Consider the following 15,157-nt stretch of genomic DNA (forward strand, 5'->3'; position numbering starts at 1 on the left):
GAGCCCGTGAGAACACCGGACTCCCTGCAAATCGTTTTCAAACCCACTGCAGTCTTTCACTACTCAGGTTAAATATATATAAGTCACTTAGAGAACTTCAAAATGCTATTGTTTGTTTTTTGTTTTTTTTGTATTTTATTTGTTCCTGAGTAAATCGGTTTGGCTGAGATTAAAGTTATAGTTTTTACACAGCTGAATAAACATCAAGAAGACAACTGATTATCAGAAGTGTGAGATGCTCGAGAATATACTCCGGTGTCCCGTTATATTTTAGATAGCAAGGAGTTTATTAAACTTCACCGAAACAATCTACAAATTTCATTAAAATTTAACAAACTATCATCTTGTCTTTATTTTTAGTTAGCACATACCTTAAACACTTAAAGCTGTAAGCTAATGATAGTTATATAAGAGCAGACGCATGCTGGTGCAATAAGCTGTACGTTTTACGTCCAATGGATGCACGATCCGATTAGTCTACTAATCGCAAAAATAATAGGTGACTAGTCGACTATCAAAATAATCGTTTGTGGCAGCCCTAATACAGAAAAGATCCCAGGAGGGTTTAAACCTAAAACCTTCTTTCTATGATGTGCATGTGCTGTCTACTGAGCCAATGTGCTGCTGTGCATAAAAACACAAAGCAGATAACTTAAATGATATTACCATAAGAAAAGTACTTTTGGTTTATGGGGAAAAAATACTCAAAAAAAATATTTCATCTTTAACGGGACAAAAACGATGCATGTGTTACCAGTGTGGTGACAGCTGCACAAATCAGTAAAGTTTAAGAGAAACCCCTCTTTAAATAGTGATGTTTTTCTGATATTTATCTGCCTTTATAAGGTTATTTACTTTGATTCTGAACAATTGAACGTATCTACTGCGTCTTACAAAGACATCTCTTACACAGCACCTTAAACAGTTTTCACTACTATCCAATAAAAAGACTTATTTTCTGACTTTGGTTCAGTGAGTCCTGCATTAATGTGAAAGAATTAGTATGCTGCTTCAGGTTTCTTATATGGGCCACCTTGGGTGTAAAGCTGCCATTATCTTGTGCACACTCTCTAGCCTTTCTTTCCAAATTAAGCTCAAAGCAGTCTTGAGCATCTTGATCTAAATAGTGTGACCTGAGTCTGAAAATTAGAAGCAGCATGTATGAGAAACACTTTTCCACTCCATTAAAAACATAATGAGTTAGCCACGAAGTGACTAATGCGATCACTTAGACCCTTAATGGTTAAGGGTCCAAAGAGCAGTAGCTATGGTACCCATAGCACGTGGCCACATACTAATATCCCAGGGCACCTGCTGCTACAGAGAACCTAACCAACATCTACCTGCACTGCTGTAATAAAAACAGAATAGATACATGGTTTGTATTGGAAAAGTTTGACTGAATAAGCAGATGGACATAGAGTGACTCAGCACAGAGGTTTCAGTGAAAATGTGTCCAATTCAAAAGAAACAGGTAACTCGAGATAAGGAAGGCGTGAGCTGATAGCTGGGTGATATCGGTCTAAACCTGTTCTCAAATAGATGAATCCGGTATCAGTGACAACATGCTGATTCTGTGAAATTCTCTGTTATTCTCTTTTAACTGCTCACACATCAGCAGTTGTGCACAAGATGCCAGTGGGAGACCTAGCAAAGCATGGAGGAAGAGAACAGCAAAGGGTCAGCAGTTTGGAGGTATTTCATGCCTGCCATGCCAACGACCTCTTTGACAAGACTGAAAAGATCAGATGATGACTGTGGGCTTCTCTCCCTCTCTTTTTACCTCTCGTGTTTAGTGAGAGACAGCAGAAGCTATGAGGACATTGGGTAGATGTAATACTTGTTGAGGAGCATTTATGATTACAATAACATAATGCACTGTCAACTCTATTAGTAGCATTTCACATCAGCCATCTCTTATCAGCTTATCAGCTGTGGATGCAAAAAAAAAGGAAAAAAAAAAGGAGAAAACAGAACAACTGTTTCCCTAATCAAAATAATTCTACATGCTTTATTATTCCTTTATCAACACACACACACACACACACACACACACACACACACACACTCCAAGGAGTCAGTTTTTCCTGTCCCACCACACAGCCCCCATAGACCAAGGCAGATGGGGCTATATTAACAAATTTTGCCAAACAATATGCTCCAAGTATCCATGATGGCACGAACCAACTTACTGTCTGTAGAATTGCTAAGCCTACTACATAAATGTGTTTTTTCCTTTTTTGTGTGAGATGTGTTAGTACTCCTGATTTTCCATCAAGACCAATAAGAAAAACAAAAACAAAAACTGTTGGTTAATGAAATACAATGAGTACATTTCTTATTAAAGTGCAGCTGCTCTAATTTGTTATCTTCCCACATTTTGTGATTTGGAGTCAGCTTCTTTGCTTTTTTGTTGGCCTAACTAAAACATTTTGGTTCAACATAATCGCCCTGCTGACAGCAACAGCAGGTTCAAGTTCAGGTACAAAGCAGGACAGCGGTGTTGACAGAGGAAGGGGATCATCAGACTAACTTTCCCAAGGAGATACAACCCAACACATAAACCCTGCGACCCAGAACAATAGTTTAACCTCAGTTCAACCTTTCTCACAGCTCGATTTTACTTGGACGAGTTCATGTGCCGCTCACAGACAGTATAAGACGAGTACGTAGCTATTGAGACATCAATCACTGGTTTCTTAAGTTGCACTTTGAAGCCTTGAGATCAGCGTTTTCATTATCTCCCTCTTGGTTTCTAAAAAGTAGATATGACAAGAAAGGGCAGGTCTGACTGCTCACAGCTTATCAATCACTAATCATTAGCCAATGACCATACCACTGATAATCATCCTTTTTAAAGCACAATATGACAGATTTACAAAATAGACTCAGAATGACCCAAAAGACAGAAACGGACACAATTTCCCCAAAGACTTCGACAGGACTTAGCTTTTGTCACCTAGTGGATTTGTCACAGAATGCAGGTTTGAAGCGCTTCCGAAATGGCTTTGTTTTTCTGACCTGAAAGCTACGTCTGTTGAATTCTGGCTTTGGAGCTGCTATGCTCAGTTCTCCAGAGCAGAACAAGGACTGAAGCATGGTGGCTGTGGGGGTCGTGTGCAGGGTGGTTCATGATCTTGGTTAGATCCAAGAAATCTTTTCTTGTCACACTACAATACCTGTATTTATTTTCCTAGTGGTTTATTCATCCACCCATCCAGATAGTCTTTTATTTATTAAGCTCTAAGAACTTTATTCAACTAATTTACACTATTTCAGAATTTTTGTTTTTTTATGTAACTCCTCTTTGTTATTGGCCTTTTTTTTTTTAACCTAACTGAGCGATTTCTTTATTTCATATTGCATCATTTTTACTGAGCTACTATATTTAGGCTATTTTGTTATGGGTTATATTTAATTTTTTGATTGCTGTGACCCAGTAAATGCTCAAATTTTAAGATAAGTACAGCTTATCTAACAATCAGCTGCAAAGTGATTTGTGACGAGATAAACGCTTTATATGACAACAGAGCTTTACTGAGGAGGCAGCTGATTACATTCCTCCAATTACTTCGCAAATAAAATATATTGCAAGTGGCATTATTTGATGAAATATTTAATTTACATGTAGCTGAATCTGTGTGGGAAAAAAACAAAACAAAACAGCAGTTTACTTCATTTTGCTACAAATTTACCTTTGTTAGTCCCAACCTACTCAGTCAATAATATAATAAAAACTTTTCATAATCTGTGTTACAGGAATAACTAGGAGTACAACGGACAATTTGCACCACTTAATATAACTAGAGATCTAAGAGCCCAGCAGCATTGTTATTGTTGTTTGGATGTTGATGGTGCCTCAAGGATTAAGCAAACTGACAGAAGAAAACATTAAAAGCCAGTCAAACAGCAATAAAAAAAACAAAAAAAACCAAACGTATTACCAGCAACAGTTGCTACTATTTTAATTTACAAGGTCTATTGTTTAATTCCAATACACCTAATAGCCATCTGCTTATTCCCACTCATTTGATTCAAGAATGGCTGAAACGATGAGTCAACGATGAGGCACGACGTTTTAATCAAACAAACGCTTACTGTTAAACACTTATTTCAGAATCAGCCTTTCTGTTTATGTTCATTGAAAAGGCTTTACCAGCTGGTGAGAGAGTAACAGAGGAGCAGACAAAATGCAATGTGAGTCATCAGCTGCTGTTAAAATACAACTATTTCAAAACATGTACCAAATACTGCAGTGCTTCTAAAAATACATCTATTTGTCTATTTATGTTAACCAATATCTCTCTTACAAGTCACATGGCAGTAGAAACTCAAAAACAAATTTGACAGTTATCACTATTTGAATAATATGGATGGATTCGTTTAAAACTATGATGCACTTAAGACTGCCTGAAGCCAGTTGCTAGGAGCTCAGGTAGAAAAAGAGACAATAATCTGTCTTTTTGCTTGTATCCACCTTTTCCATCTTAATATTATGCCAACATACACATTAGAGCGCACTCTATATTCAGTGATCAACCAACCGTAAAGCACTGCAAGGAAAGATTAAAAGCATACTAAAACTAGTAGTAGTATGTTCAATCTAACACATAAACACACAGACCGCATCCCTCCTGTTCTCCAGCAAACAAATACCAGCATGTTTGCATCTTCTTACCGTGTAAAGCCCAATCCTGCACAAGGCAAGGGACAGCTGCATGTGCTCCGACATTGCGTTCAACAACAAGTGTAACCCGCGGCAACAAACAACCCAAGCCTCTGGAGTAAGTGAATGGGTGGAGGAGGATCAGGGATAGCTGAGCGGTGCCAGGTCAACACCATGAGTCCCGTTCTTCACCGTGTCACGTTCAGCAGCCCAAAGCCACAGTTCAATTATTTTTTTTAACACTTGAGATTGAGTTTTGAAAGACTGCAGATGAGTGAGACTGACGGTTGTCCAGTGTTTACTCCCTACATTCATTCATAGAAAGAAAAGAAAAAAAAAAACTATTACCACAAGGATCAGCAGACTGACACAAGCTTAAGATTAGTTTGTGAGGATCTCTCTCTCCACAGAGATTAAGGACTCTCTGACAACTAGGGATCCAGAATAAGACTGCAAATTGGATTAGTCACCATTACACACCCACACACTATGGCCATACTGTACGCACAGCTTTACGGAGAAGAGAATATATTGCTTTCCATGCATGGAGGAGGATAAAAGGATCGACCACTTGAGTCTGCAGCGGTCGTGGGGATTTCAATCATTGTTGTGGAACGTTTTGTTGGAAGTCTGTTAACTGTGAGTCATCTTCAAATTGCTTGCTTTGGTCAGCTCGGCAGTCTAGTTCTAGCTGCTGCCACTATCAACTGACACAAATTTGTAGTTAAAATATAAAATGCTCAATATTAATTCAACACGCTACATGATGAATAATTTCACCAGGAGGAGGCAGGAACACTTATTGAATTGAGTGAAAGTATCTGATATAGGAGTGAAGAAAAGTCATGTCTGGGGAACTTATTGCAAAGTATAAAATTGCAAGTGTTACACTTAAAAGTGACAATCAAAACTGTAATTCCAATTATTCCATATAATGTTTTTTCTGCAGTTATGAATAGAAATTTTTGCCATGCTCTTTAGTGCGTCTTGGGCACAAACACTGATTTATATAATCTGAGAATTTCTGGGTCATTCCATTTAAAGTCAACAAAATCTGAAAACAGTTTCCACCTGACCTTCTCAAAAATCATCTGATTCTTAGCACAATCATTTTAGCATACCTATCAAATCATGCAAAGTTCATATTGTGAAACAGCAGAGTGAGCAACAGTGTTTTTTTCACCATTTCACAACGATAAGCTGGTGCAGTTTTTCAAGAAAAACGATGATATATCCTTTCATTTTGACATGTAAAAGGGATTATAGATAAATAATTCTGCTGAGGAAAAGATTCTGGCATTAGACTGTGGTATTTGGAGTAAAACTGCTTAGATTGGATTTCTTTCAAAAGAAAGAAATGTTTTTCAGCCCTGAAAATGTAACACGGCTACGAGGTTAGGAGGGTTCACAAATTCTGGAAAAAATAAAAGATGCTGTCAAATTTAAGAATGACCCACATCTGTACTTCAAGGTCCTGCCATTCAAACAAACTAAAAAAAAATCTTACTTTCAAGGCAAAATTTTGCATGGCTTCATAACATGAAGTTATTGTACAAAAATAATCAATTTTAGAGGGTCAAGTAGTGGCTGGCTGATTTTGTCATGGAATTTTTTTTAAGCCTACAAACAATCCCAAAGTCAACAAAACAACTTTTCATCTAGTTGTTCTCAAATTACAATGTCCTTTTTCTTCATTAATTTAAAAACCAAAGCAACGGTGCAACTTTAGATCAGAAATCGGATTTTTTGTAAAGTGTTTCAAAAAAGTGCTAAATAAATAAATCAAAATCCTATTGAATACAGTATATTCAAATCATATTCATGTCACAATTTTTATAGCAGACACCACCTTCTGTATTGGGATTAGTTATATGACAGTCTATGATGGCCCATTGTAAAGCACTTTATCCAATGATTGTAGGTCAGTAAGATGAACTGTACAATCGAAATCTTGGTAATAAAGCTGTATTTAATGGTTTGATAGACCAAGCCATTTTTTTTTATTTTTCAAGTAAAATGAGTATAAATCAAACAACAAAGTCATTTGCATTTCCTTAATCCAGGAGCGTATTTTCCCCAGTAAAGAAATGTTTCGTCGTACCCTACGCTATGATATCATTTATGGACTGAGACAGAGTAAAGGAAGTGGAACTCAAGACAACATATCAGTGGAAGTCAAGATAAAAAAGGAAGTCAAAGTGCCAGTATTGGATTATGATCCATTATCTTAACAGCAACACTGATCTTGATCCATTCCAAGATACTGATCAGTGGTCCTCTCCATAACACAATGAGCTAAACAGCAGATGGGAAGGACAAAAAACATGCAGGTTTACAATCAGTGAACACCGTAATCAAACTTAAACCCTCCAAGTGAAACCTGACTCAAACTTGTTGGCTCAAGTAAATGATTAGCCTAATATCGACCAAACAATAAAAAAAAGCATATACCCTACTGAAACATTTTGAGTTTTCTTATCTGGATACAATAGGTCATTTTTTGTTTGCCTCTGGAGAAGAAAAGAAAAAACTTGGCACAGATCTTTGCCAGCGCCAGTGAGGTGTGTAACACGGTCAGACAGGGGACAAAACATCAGCCTTGTGTCCCATATGCCAACAAGATATATTCATTCTGCCAACAACTTCCCATCAGCTCTCTTTCCTCTGTGCTTCTGCTGTGAGATGTCAATTTGCCAGCACCTGCTGTGTGCCCTTGGAAAGGAGCTCTTCTGAGCCAAAACACATGCAAGCTTCAATATATTTTCATAAAGGTGTGATCCTAATGCTGACTGCGTCAACAAAAGCATGGCTATTTTAAATGTTTTATTCAAAAATGTTGCCTGTTGTACCCGGGTGAAATCTCCAAAACACCCAAGGCATCATTTGAGCTTTTAATTCCTGTAAGCTAGTGGGATCATGTACCAAAATGCTTTCAGTGTAACGATAGCAATCATCAGAAGACATCTCATGTGATCCATGGTATCACAATACAATGAACAGGAAGTATAGCTTTCCCTTAAGCCTGCATTTGTGAGTTTCGTGTTCTTCACTGCAGGTTAGTTAACCTCAGTGACTTGGAGGAGTCATTATAACTCTGGAAAAGTTTACAAAAACATCTAAATGGGCTGATACTTATACAGCACTTTATATAACAACATGCCTCATTCACACCCATTCATACAAGCACTTGTTCTCTGGAGAAGTGCTTTCTATCTAACATTTAAACACATTTATATACCAACTGATGCATTGGAAAGCAACTTAGGGTTGGTATCTTGGCCTGAACTGAAGCAGCCAGGGATCAAACCACCAACCTTCCAATTAACAGTTGACCTGCTCTCCCTTCTACCTACCCAACATGTGACAGGAAATATATATATATATCGTATCGATATTTTATTCCAGACCAAAAATTAACATATTATACATTAACTTTCCTAAAGGTAATGCAGCATTTTACTTCATTACTCCCCAGAGAAAGTAATCAGTTACACAGTTAAACATTACTGTCTTGTTTATGACCATCTCAGAATATAAACCTTATGCTTCAGTCAGACACACCGACAGAAGTCCCTATCCTTTGAAGGACGTACAATCGATTTTTATTTTAGCGTTTGTTTGAAAAGCCAACGACACAAAGCAAAACTGACACACACAGTTAGAAACGGAGGCTACAATGCTACAAGCCTGTGGAAGTTTAGATTCTGACTGCTAGGCTAGGGATGGCATCCACTCAGTTATCATTACTCGCGTTCTTCACTAGCTTTGCGTTAGCATGCTGTTTGTGCACATGCTTGCAAAGAGCCAGTTGTGTTAGCAGTATAATGTGGTTGTTTCTGTCATATCCATTACTCCCTAGACCTTTAATACAAGAAAAATAAAAGTTAATGTCCATGTCACATGCACACACACCATTTCCCTACTGACTGGCTCACTCACCAGGTTGCAGTTGTGGCTATGCATGTCAAATAGTAACTTGTCAGGGAAAGATAATGGCAGTGGGTCGGACTGCGAACAAAACATGGATACAGGTGTTTAGTCCTTCAGTAAATCCTTTAGTGTATTAACAGTAAAATGCAAACGTTTGCTCAAAATTTCTAAGCATAACATGAAGTGATCTCCAAAAGGTACAAAGCAAGAAGAAAAAATTCTCACAGAATTTTTGAATGAAAAATGAATGGAAAAAGTACCCTGTGGGTAACTCTTAATAAACTGTGAGACATTAAGAAATGAATTTACACAAGGAAAGGCAAATGCATGAACATTTCAAAGCTTTATAAATACAATATTATACATGACTTTATATTATATATAATGTCGTGTATACCCATTAAGTAGAAGGCATCTCACTGCAAAATTAAGCATTAAAGGGTGGAAATGAACATTTACACAAGACTGATGCATACAGGAAGTAATTCCTGTGCACTGATGAAATGAAAACAAAATTTAGTGGCTGAAATAAGAACACTTCAACTTTTAAGAGTGAGCTTACAATCGATTATAGTTTAAGCTTGTGTTGCAGCTAGTAGTACAGACAATGTTTTACTGGTAGTTGGAAGAATGTATTCGGTTAAATACCAGCTAACTATGGAAGCAAACATCACAACAGTATGTTTTATAAAGCGGGATAATGATCTTAAACGCATCACAAGTGGCTTAAAGTTTTGTCATGGCCCCCACAGTCCCCTGACCTAAATATTATCAGAAGTATATAGACAGGCCTCTAAAGAGGAGTGCATCTAAGATAGCCTGAAGGTTTCACATAACTTGAAGTCTTTTCCATGAAGATTGTTTTTAATGGATTTTTGCCCAAACAGAGAGCTTCTTAGCTGATTTACAAAAACTCTTTTCAAGCTGTATGAGACTTGCCAGTTCAAGTGTAGGGCGACCAAACCTTAACATTTTTTATTTTGAGATCGTAAAAGACAAAGGTTATTCCATGAAGTCATCTTTTATAGGTTATGTATTCATAGAAACTTTCCCATGCCACTGTGCCCATCTCACAAGTAGTTTAGTTTAACAAACTGCAAATACTACTACTAAGGCCTTAAGTTTTACTTTGTGTTACCTTCTAATTATGGTAAGAACCAAATACAGTCCCGATCAAAAGTGTAAGACCACTTGGGAAACAAAGAAAAGAAAAAAAAGAAACAAACAAACAAATTTTAAAACAAGGTTCCAAGTAGAGCTTCAACATGCAACAAGAAGAAACAGGAGTGAGACAAAACATTTTTTGAGCATGTGGTTTATTGAAAACAACGCTTAAACTGAAACAGGCTGTTTTACAGCCGATCAAAAGTTTAAGACCACACCTCCAAAAAAATACGTACACCCCCCAAAACAGAAATCAAATTCCAAACATGAACTCAGTAATGAGTAGCTCCACTGTTATTGTTGATCACTTCAAAAATTTGTTGCGGCATGCTTGATGCAAACATTTCCATGAGGTGAGTGGAAACATTTCTCCATGTGGTGAAAACTGCTGCACAAAAGGCATCTACTGTCTGGAACGGTTGTCCATTTTTGTAAACTTCCCTTCCCTCCCAAAGGTTCTCAATTGGATTTAGATCAGGGGAATATGCAGGATGGTCCTAAAGAGTGATGTTATTCTCCTGGAAGAAGTCCCTTGTCCTGTGGGCATTATGTACTGTAGCCTTGTCCTGGTGAAAGACTCAGTCGTTACCACACAGACGAGGGCCCTCAGTCATTAGGGATGCTCTCTGCAATATCTGGACATAGCCAGCAGCCGTTCGGTTTGATGTCCCTGCACCTCCTGAAGCTCCATAGTTTCACTGAAGGAAAAAGCACCCCACCGTTATGGCACCTCTTCCAATGTGGTGCGTAGAAAACATCTCAGGTGGGACCTGCTTGTCGTGCATTGGAAACCATCAGGACCATCAAGATAAAAAAAAATGTTTTCATCAGAGAATAAAACTTTCTTCCACCTTTCAATGTCGCATGTTTGGTGCTCTCTTGTAAAGGCCAAACGGTCAGTTCTGTGGTGTTCGAGGAGACGAGGCCTTTGAAGACGTTTTTGTTTTCGAAGCCCTTCAGTCTCAGATGCCGTCTGACGGTTATGGGGCTGCAATTGGCACCAGTACCGGCCTTAATTTGGGTCGAGGAACGTCCAATGTCTTGACGGATAGCCAATTGCATCCTCTGGCTCTGTGCTGGTAAAAATTTTTGGGTGTCTTCCACTTGACTTTTTTTTGTTCCATAACCTTCAGGATCATTTAAAAAAAATAAAAAAATAAAAAAAAATAAAAATGACTGTCTTACTGCATCCCACCTCAACAGCGACGGCACACAGGGAGAGACCCCGCTTATGCAGTTTAATAGCCCAACTATGTTCAAAAAGGGAACTTTCTTTGCCTTTGCCATCAGAAAGTCATGACAGTGTGACTACCTGACAGAAAATGACAATGAATCCACATTTTTGCACAAATTTGGCCTTTTAAAGGCATGTGGTCTTAAACGTTTGAAGGCTATAAAACAGCCTGTTTCAGTTCAAGCATTGTTTTCAATAAACTGCATGCTCAAAAAAAAAATAATTTTTTTTCTCACTCCCATTTCTTCTTGTTTCACATTGAAGCTCTACTTGGCACGTTGTTAACCCAAACATGCAAAATATGACTTTTTTACCATTTTTCCAAGTGATCTTAAACTTTGGATCAGGACTGTATGACTCAAGCATCAAGGCTTTCCATTTGATAAGGATGGTAAGCAACAACTGTTTAACGACAACCATCACAATTAATTTACAGATTTTTTTTTTTATTTTATTTTATTTTTTGTGTCAAAATCATATCAGCTCAACAACATTACATTACATATATGAAAGGATAAAATATTGGATGAATGTCTGGCAGTCACTGTCACAGAGTCTTTGCATAACTAAAAAAAATTTTTTAAGTGCTGGTTGTTTGACATTAAACAACGTCGATATTTATTACAACATTACAGATCTGTCTTTGTAAAGTACACAGCAAGGTTTTCACCAGAAGGTCAGTCCATGAGGGTTTATTCATTCGTGTACAGGAAGTAAATACGTCATCACAAAAGGCAAATATTGTGTAAGACTGAGGGAAAATGTGTAAGCTGTAAATCTCACCACACCCATAAATAAGACGAATAAGCACTCAGACCGCTGTCACAAGGACAAAAACAGAAAAATAATTCTTACCTCACACCACATATTTTGATTTTTCTCCATTATTCCCTAGTTCGTTATATTAAGAGTTTTCTTCATTAAACCCTTTTTTGAGCTACTTTGCCTTATTATACATTTAATTTTTTTGAGCCAATATACTTTATTTGAGCTTTGTTGTTAAAAATTGTATTTAATGTGCTGGCTGATGTAACACAACAATTTCCCAACTTTTGGGATAAAATATTTCTTATATGAATAATACATAAAGCCTTACAGTCTAATAAGCAAATTTCTATTTAAAAAGGTCATGTCTGCTAGAATACCATTATAAATAACCCTATAAGTTCTTGTGTGAGCTATAGAAATTAACCAACTAACAGTACTGCCATGTTTGTGTTTTCGCAGACAGCTGTGGTCAAAACTTCCCACACACTCATCGTGGGAATGAATGTCACGGTAATGTTAGGATTTTTATTATGCACTTTAATTTTTTTTTTTTTTTTTTTTTTTTTTTTGGGGGGGGGGGGGGGTCCTAGATTTAAATGAACTCTATCGAATGTGCCAAGAAGATATCTAGAATTATGCCACAAGCTTGTTAATGGCTCCCAAAAGCCTCTGGTTAAGGTACAACTTGCTAAGGGACATTTAACCAAATATTAGTGGGGATACATATTTATTTGAGAGTGCATGTTTACTTTTTAAACATGTGTGGATTAGAGAAAATCCAAAATAAACTCCAACTTGTCCATGAAATTCTCAATTTTAAAGTAATTAAAGACATATGCTGTACAATCAAACCAAAGACATTGCCAAACACTACAAATGTACCATGGTAAGACTGCGTCATGGCAACAACTAGCACCAAATTCCTACATGGATGCAGCAGGTCAGTATGGCCTTTTTTTAAAAACACAATGCTGACCTCGCAGAAGTACAGCCTCTTCAACATGCTCCAGCTCCCAACTGAATACACCACATCTCAACTACTGTCAAAGCTCAAACCACAGTTATTTCCCAGCAATGTGCAGTAACTGTCAGCTTCCATTCCTATTTGTGCTACCGCTCTGCACGAAACCTGATGCAAAACCTTACCAAAAAGCCTGAACAGGAAGCAAGACTAGAATAACTTATTAAAAGTTTAGCAACACATTCAAATTAATATAGGAAAGCGAAAGAGACGCAGTTCGGGCCTAGGCTTGAGCCAGGTTTCCAGTGTTGCACAGCAGGAAAGGAGGCCCTGCGCCTATTGAGTGCCTGACCTCAGAGGACAGCCAAGCACTCAGCTCCAACAGCCCACAGTTACAGCTGTGCTTTCTGCACAAAACTATTTGTCACACCAAATCTTAAATCCTTCAAGCACGTAAGCTGGAAAGTGTTTACATTCCTGTCAATATGTACATAGGGGTAATTTTACTTTGTGCTTTATGATGAGGAGAATATATGGCAGCCTGTTTTTTGTGCAGTTGTTACAAAATGATTTGAAATCGTTGTAAATGCTGTCATGTCTGTGAAGCACCTGCTGGGTTTTTGTTGGCTCAAAAAGGTCATTTTGAGGGGATTACTACACATACAAGGATGACTGGTCCTCACATAACTGAGGCAAGGAGTCTGTGTTACCTGACTTCAGAGGAGTCTGCACATTTGATTTTAAAAAAAAAAAGTGTATTTTAAGCTTTAGTACACTTAAAAATGCTTATTTGCAGAAAAAACCTTACATCAGAAAAACAGAGGAGGCTAAGGCAAGTCAGATTACATTAATTTCATGACACACAGTTGCTATTTTTGACAACTGTACCTTCACCCTTTGATACCAAGAACTTTCCATTACCATCTAACAGAGTTTACAGTATAACCCAAGTAAACTAAAAGTGTGTCACAGAAGCCACAAGCAAGGTAGACATTAACAGTACAGCTGTTCTGGTGGCAGCTGCTGGATAAGACTTTGTCATCTTTGCTCAAGAAATGTCCCAGCGAAGCCAAAGTTCGAAGTTCCTCTTCGGTCACATCTTGGGAGGCCCACTATAAACAAGCTGATAACACTGGGTGGGCAAGTTCCTTTGCATTTCACACTGTCATGTCCCCCATGTGAGATGACAGCACATTGTTTGTGTACACTTTTTCCTCCGGCTTCATAAATTCCCAGGGAAAGCCTTCAGTTACAGCTTCCTCTCCATTGTTGCACTGTTTCACCAGCACCCATCCCATTCCTACAATGTGGGCAAAGACCCAAAAAACATAATCTCACGGTTTAAAGCTGGTGCACTAGTCCGGATTGAAATAAATCTCTTCTTTTTGTTTTTAATCACAGATATTAAAAGTATGCAGGGGAACTAATTTCTCAACCCAGTGACAAACTGTCACTTCGAGTGACAGCTTGACTCCAAATCCAACATAGTGCAGCTTTATCCCCAGCAGCAGCGAGTTTTGTGAAGCATGGCAGCTTCGTGGCACATTAGAAACACCTGAAGAGTGTACCTGGATGGCTAGACTTGTGTCGAACAGCTAGAAACAGCTACCAGGCAAAACCTAGAGGCTACAACAGAAACCTGACATTAGCATAAAACAACACATGTCACCACGCCTATAGTTAAACACAAAATTAGTTAATAGTAACAAACACCTGGCTGTTAAAAGGTCACACACCTGCGTGACACCAACAGCTTCACTGGGAGCCCAACTGCCAGGAAAACAAACGTTCAAAGCGGTCTCTTATTGGCACAAGGAACCCCACGGCATTTCATTTCACGTACTTACCAGATAATCCATGTACTATCGCTGACCAGTCACAGCAGCACGAACTGGCTCTGTAGCAATTCCGTTTTTTGTTTTCTGTTTTCTTCAGTGAGTCGAAAATGTTACGGATTTTCACCGTACGTCGCTTCGTATCCCCCGCCTTTCGACAGTCAAAGCAAAAATAAAAACCAGCCCTTTTCGGAGGGTTTACAGGCAGAATGTAGCCGCCTTCTTCGCCACTGAACCAACTTTCAGTGCAGCAGAGTCTCCGGTTGTTTCAGAAGACGAGGGTCGCCGGGTTGGTGAGTGTATTTCTCAACAAACAGCTCCTTCTTCCACCGGCAGACTTCCAGTTTTTATCACACAATATCAGTTGAGTGTTTGGTTGAGGAAACTGTTACGAAGCCTTCCACGCTACGTCACGCACGTCGTTTTGCGCACGCATCGCGGTCACATGACCAAACACATGGGTTGTCTATTTTCACTGTGAGGCTGAATGTCGCTAAATTTGCCTTTTTGTTTCTTTATTATTATTTACTTTTAAGTAGATTTCAGAGATGATTTCTGTTTATGTTTTCACTCCGAATCATATGATTTAATAGTAAATA

The 15,157-nt window shown here is 38.2% G+C and overlaps 1 protein-coding gene across 4 annotated transcripts in view; it reads right to left on the bottom strand.

Moving 5' to 3' along the window:
• LOC102309290 (ADP-ribosylation factor-like protein 15) overlaps positions 1-14,992 on the bottom strand; it is a 97,542-nt gene extending 82,550 nt beyond the window's left edge. Inside the window, exons 1-2 of one of the 4 annotated variants that reach the window (XM_005924448.3) lie at positions 14,571-14,992; positions 8,606-8,674 (exon numbers count right to left, since the gene is read on the bottom strand). In XM_005924448.3, the coding sequence (XP_005924510.1) occupies positions 8,606-8,674; positions 14,571-14,582 (81 nt within the window). In that variant the 5' untranslated portion in view covers positions 14,583-14,992. Of the gene's footprint in view, positions 1-4,678; positions 9,857-14,570 lie in introns of those variants that run through there. The other 3 variants (XM_005924456.3, XM_042220732.1, XM_005924454.2) reach the window with 3 other exon arrangements.
• Between the last annotated feature and the right edge of the window lie 165 nt (positions 14,993-15,157).

Source organism: Haplochromis burtoni, unplaced genomic scaffold (assembly GCF_018398535.1).
Source record: "Haplochromis burtoni strain Fernald_Lab_line unplaced genomic scaffold, NCSU_Asbu1 Contig_54, whole genome shotgun sequence".
In the NCBI taxonomy this organism is placed as follows: domain Eukaryota; kingdom Metazoa; phylum Chordata; class Actinopteri; order Cichliformes; family Cichlidae; genus Haplochromis; species Haplochromis burtoni.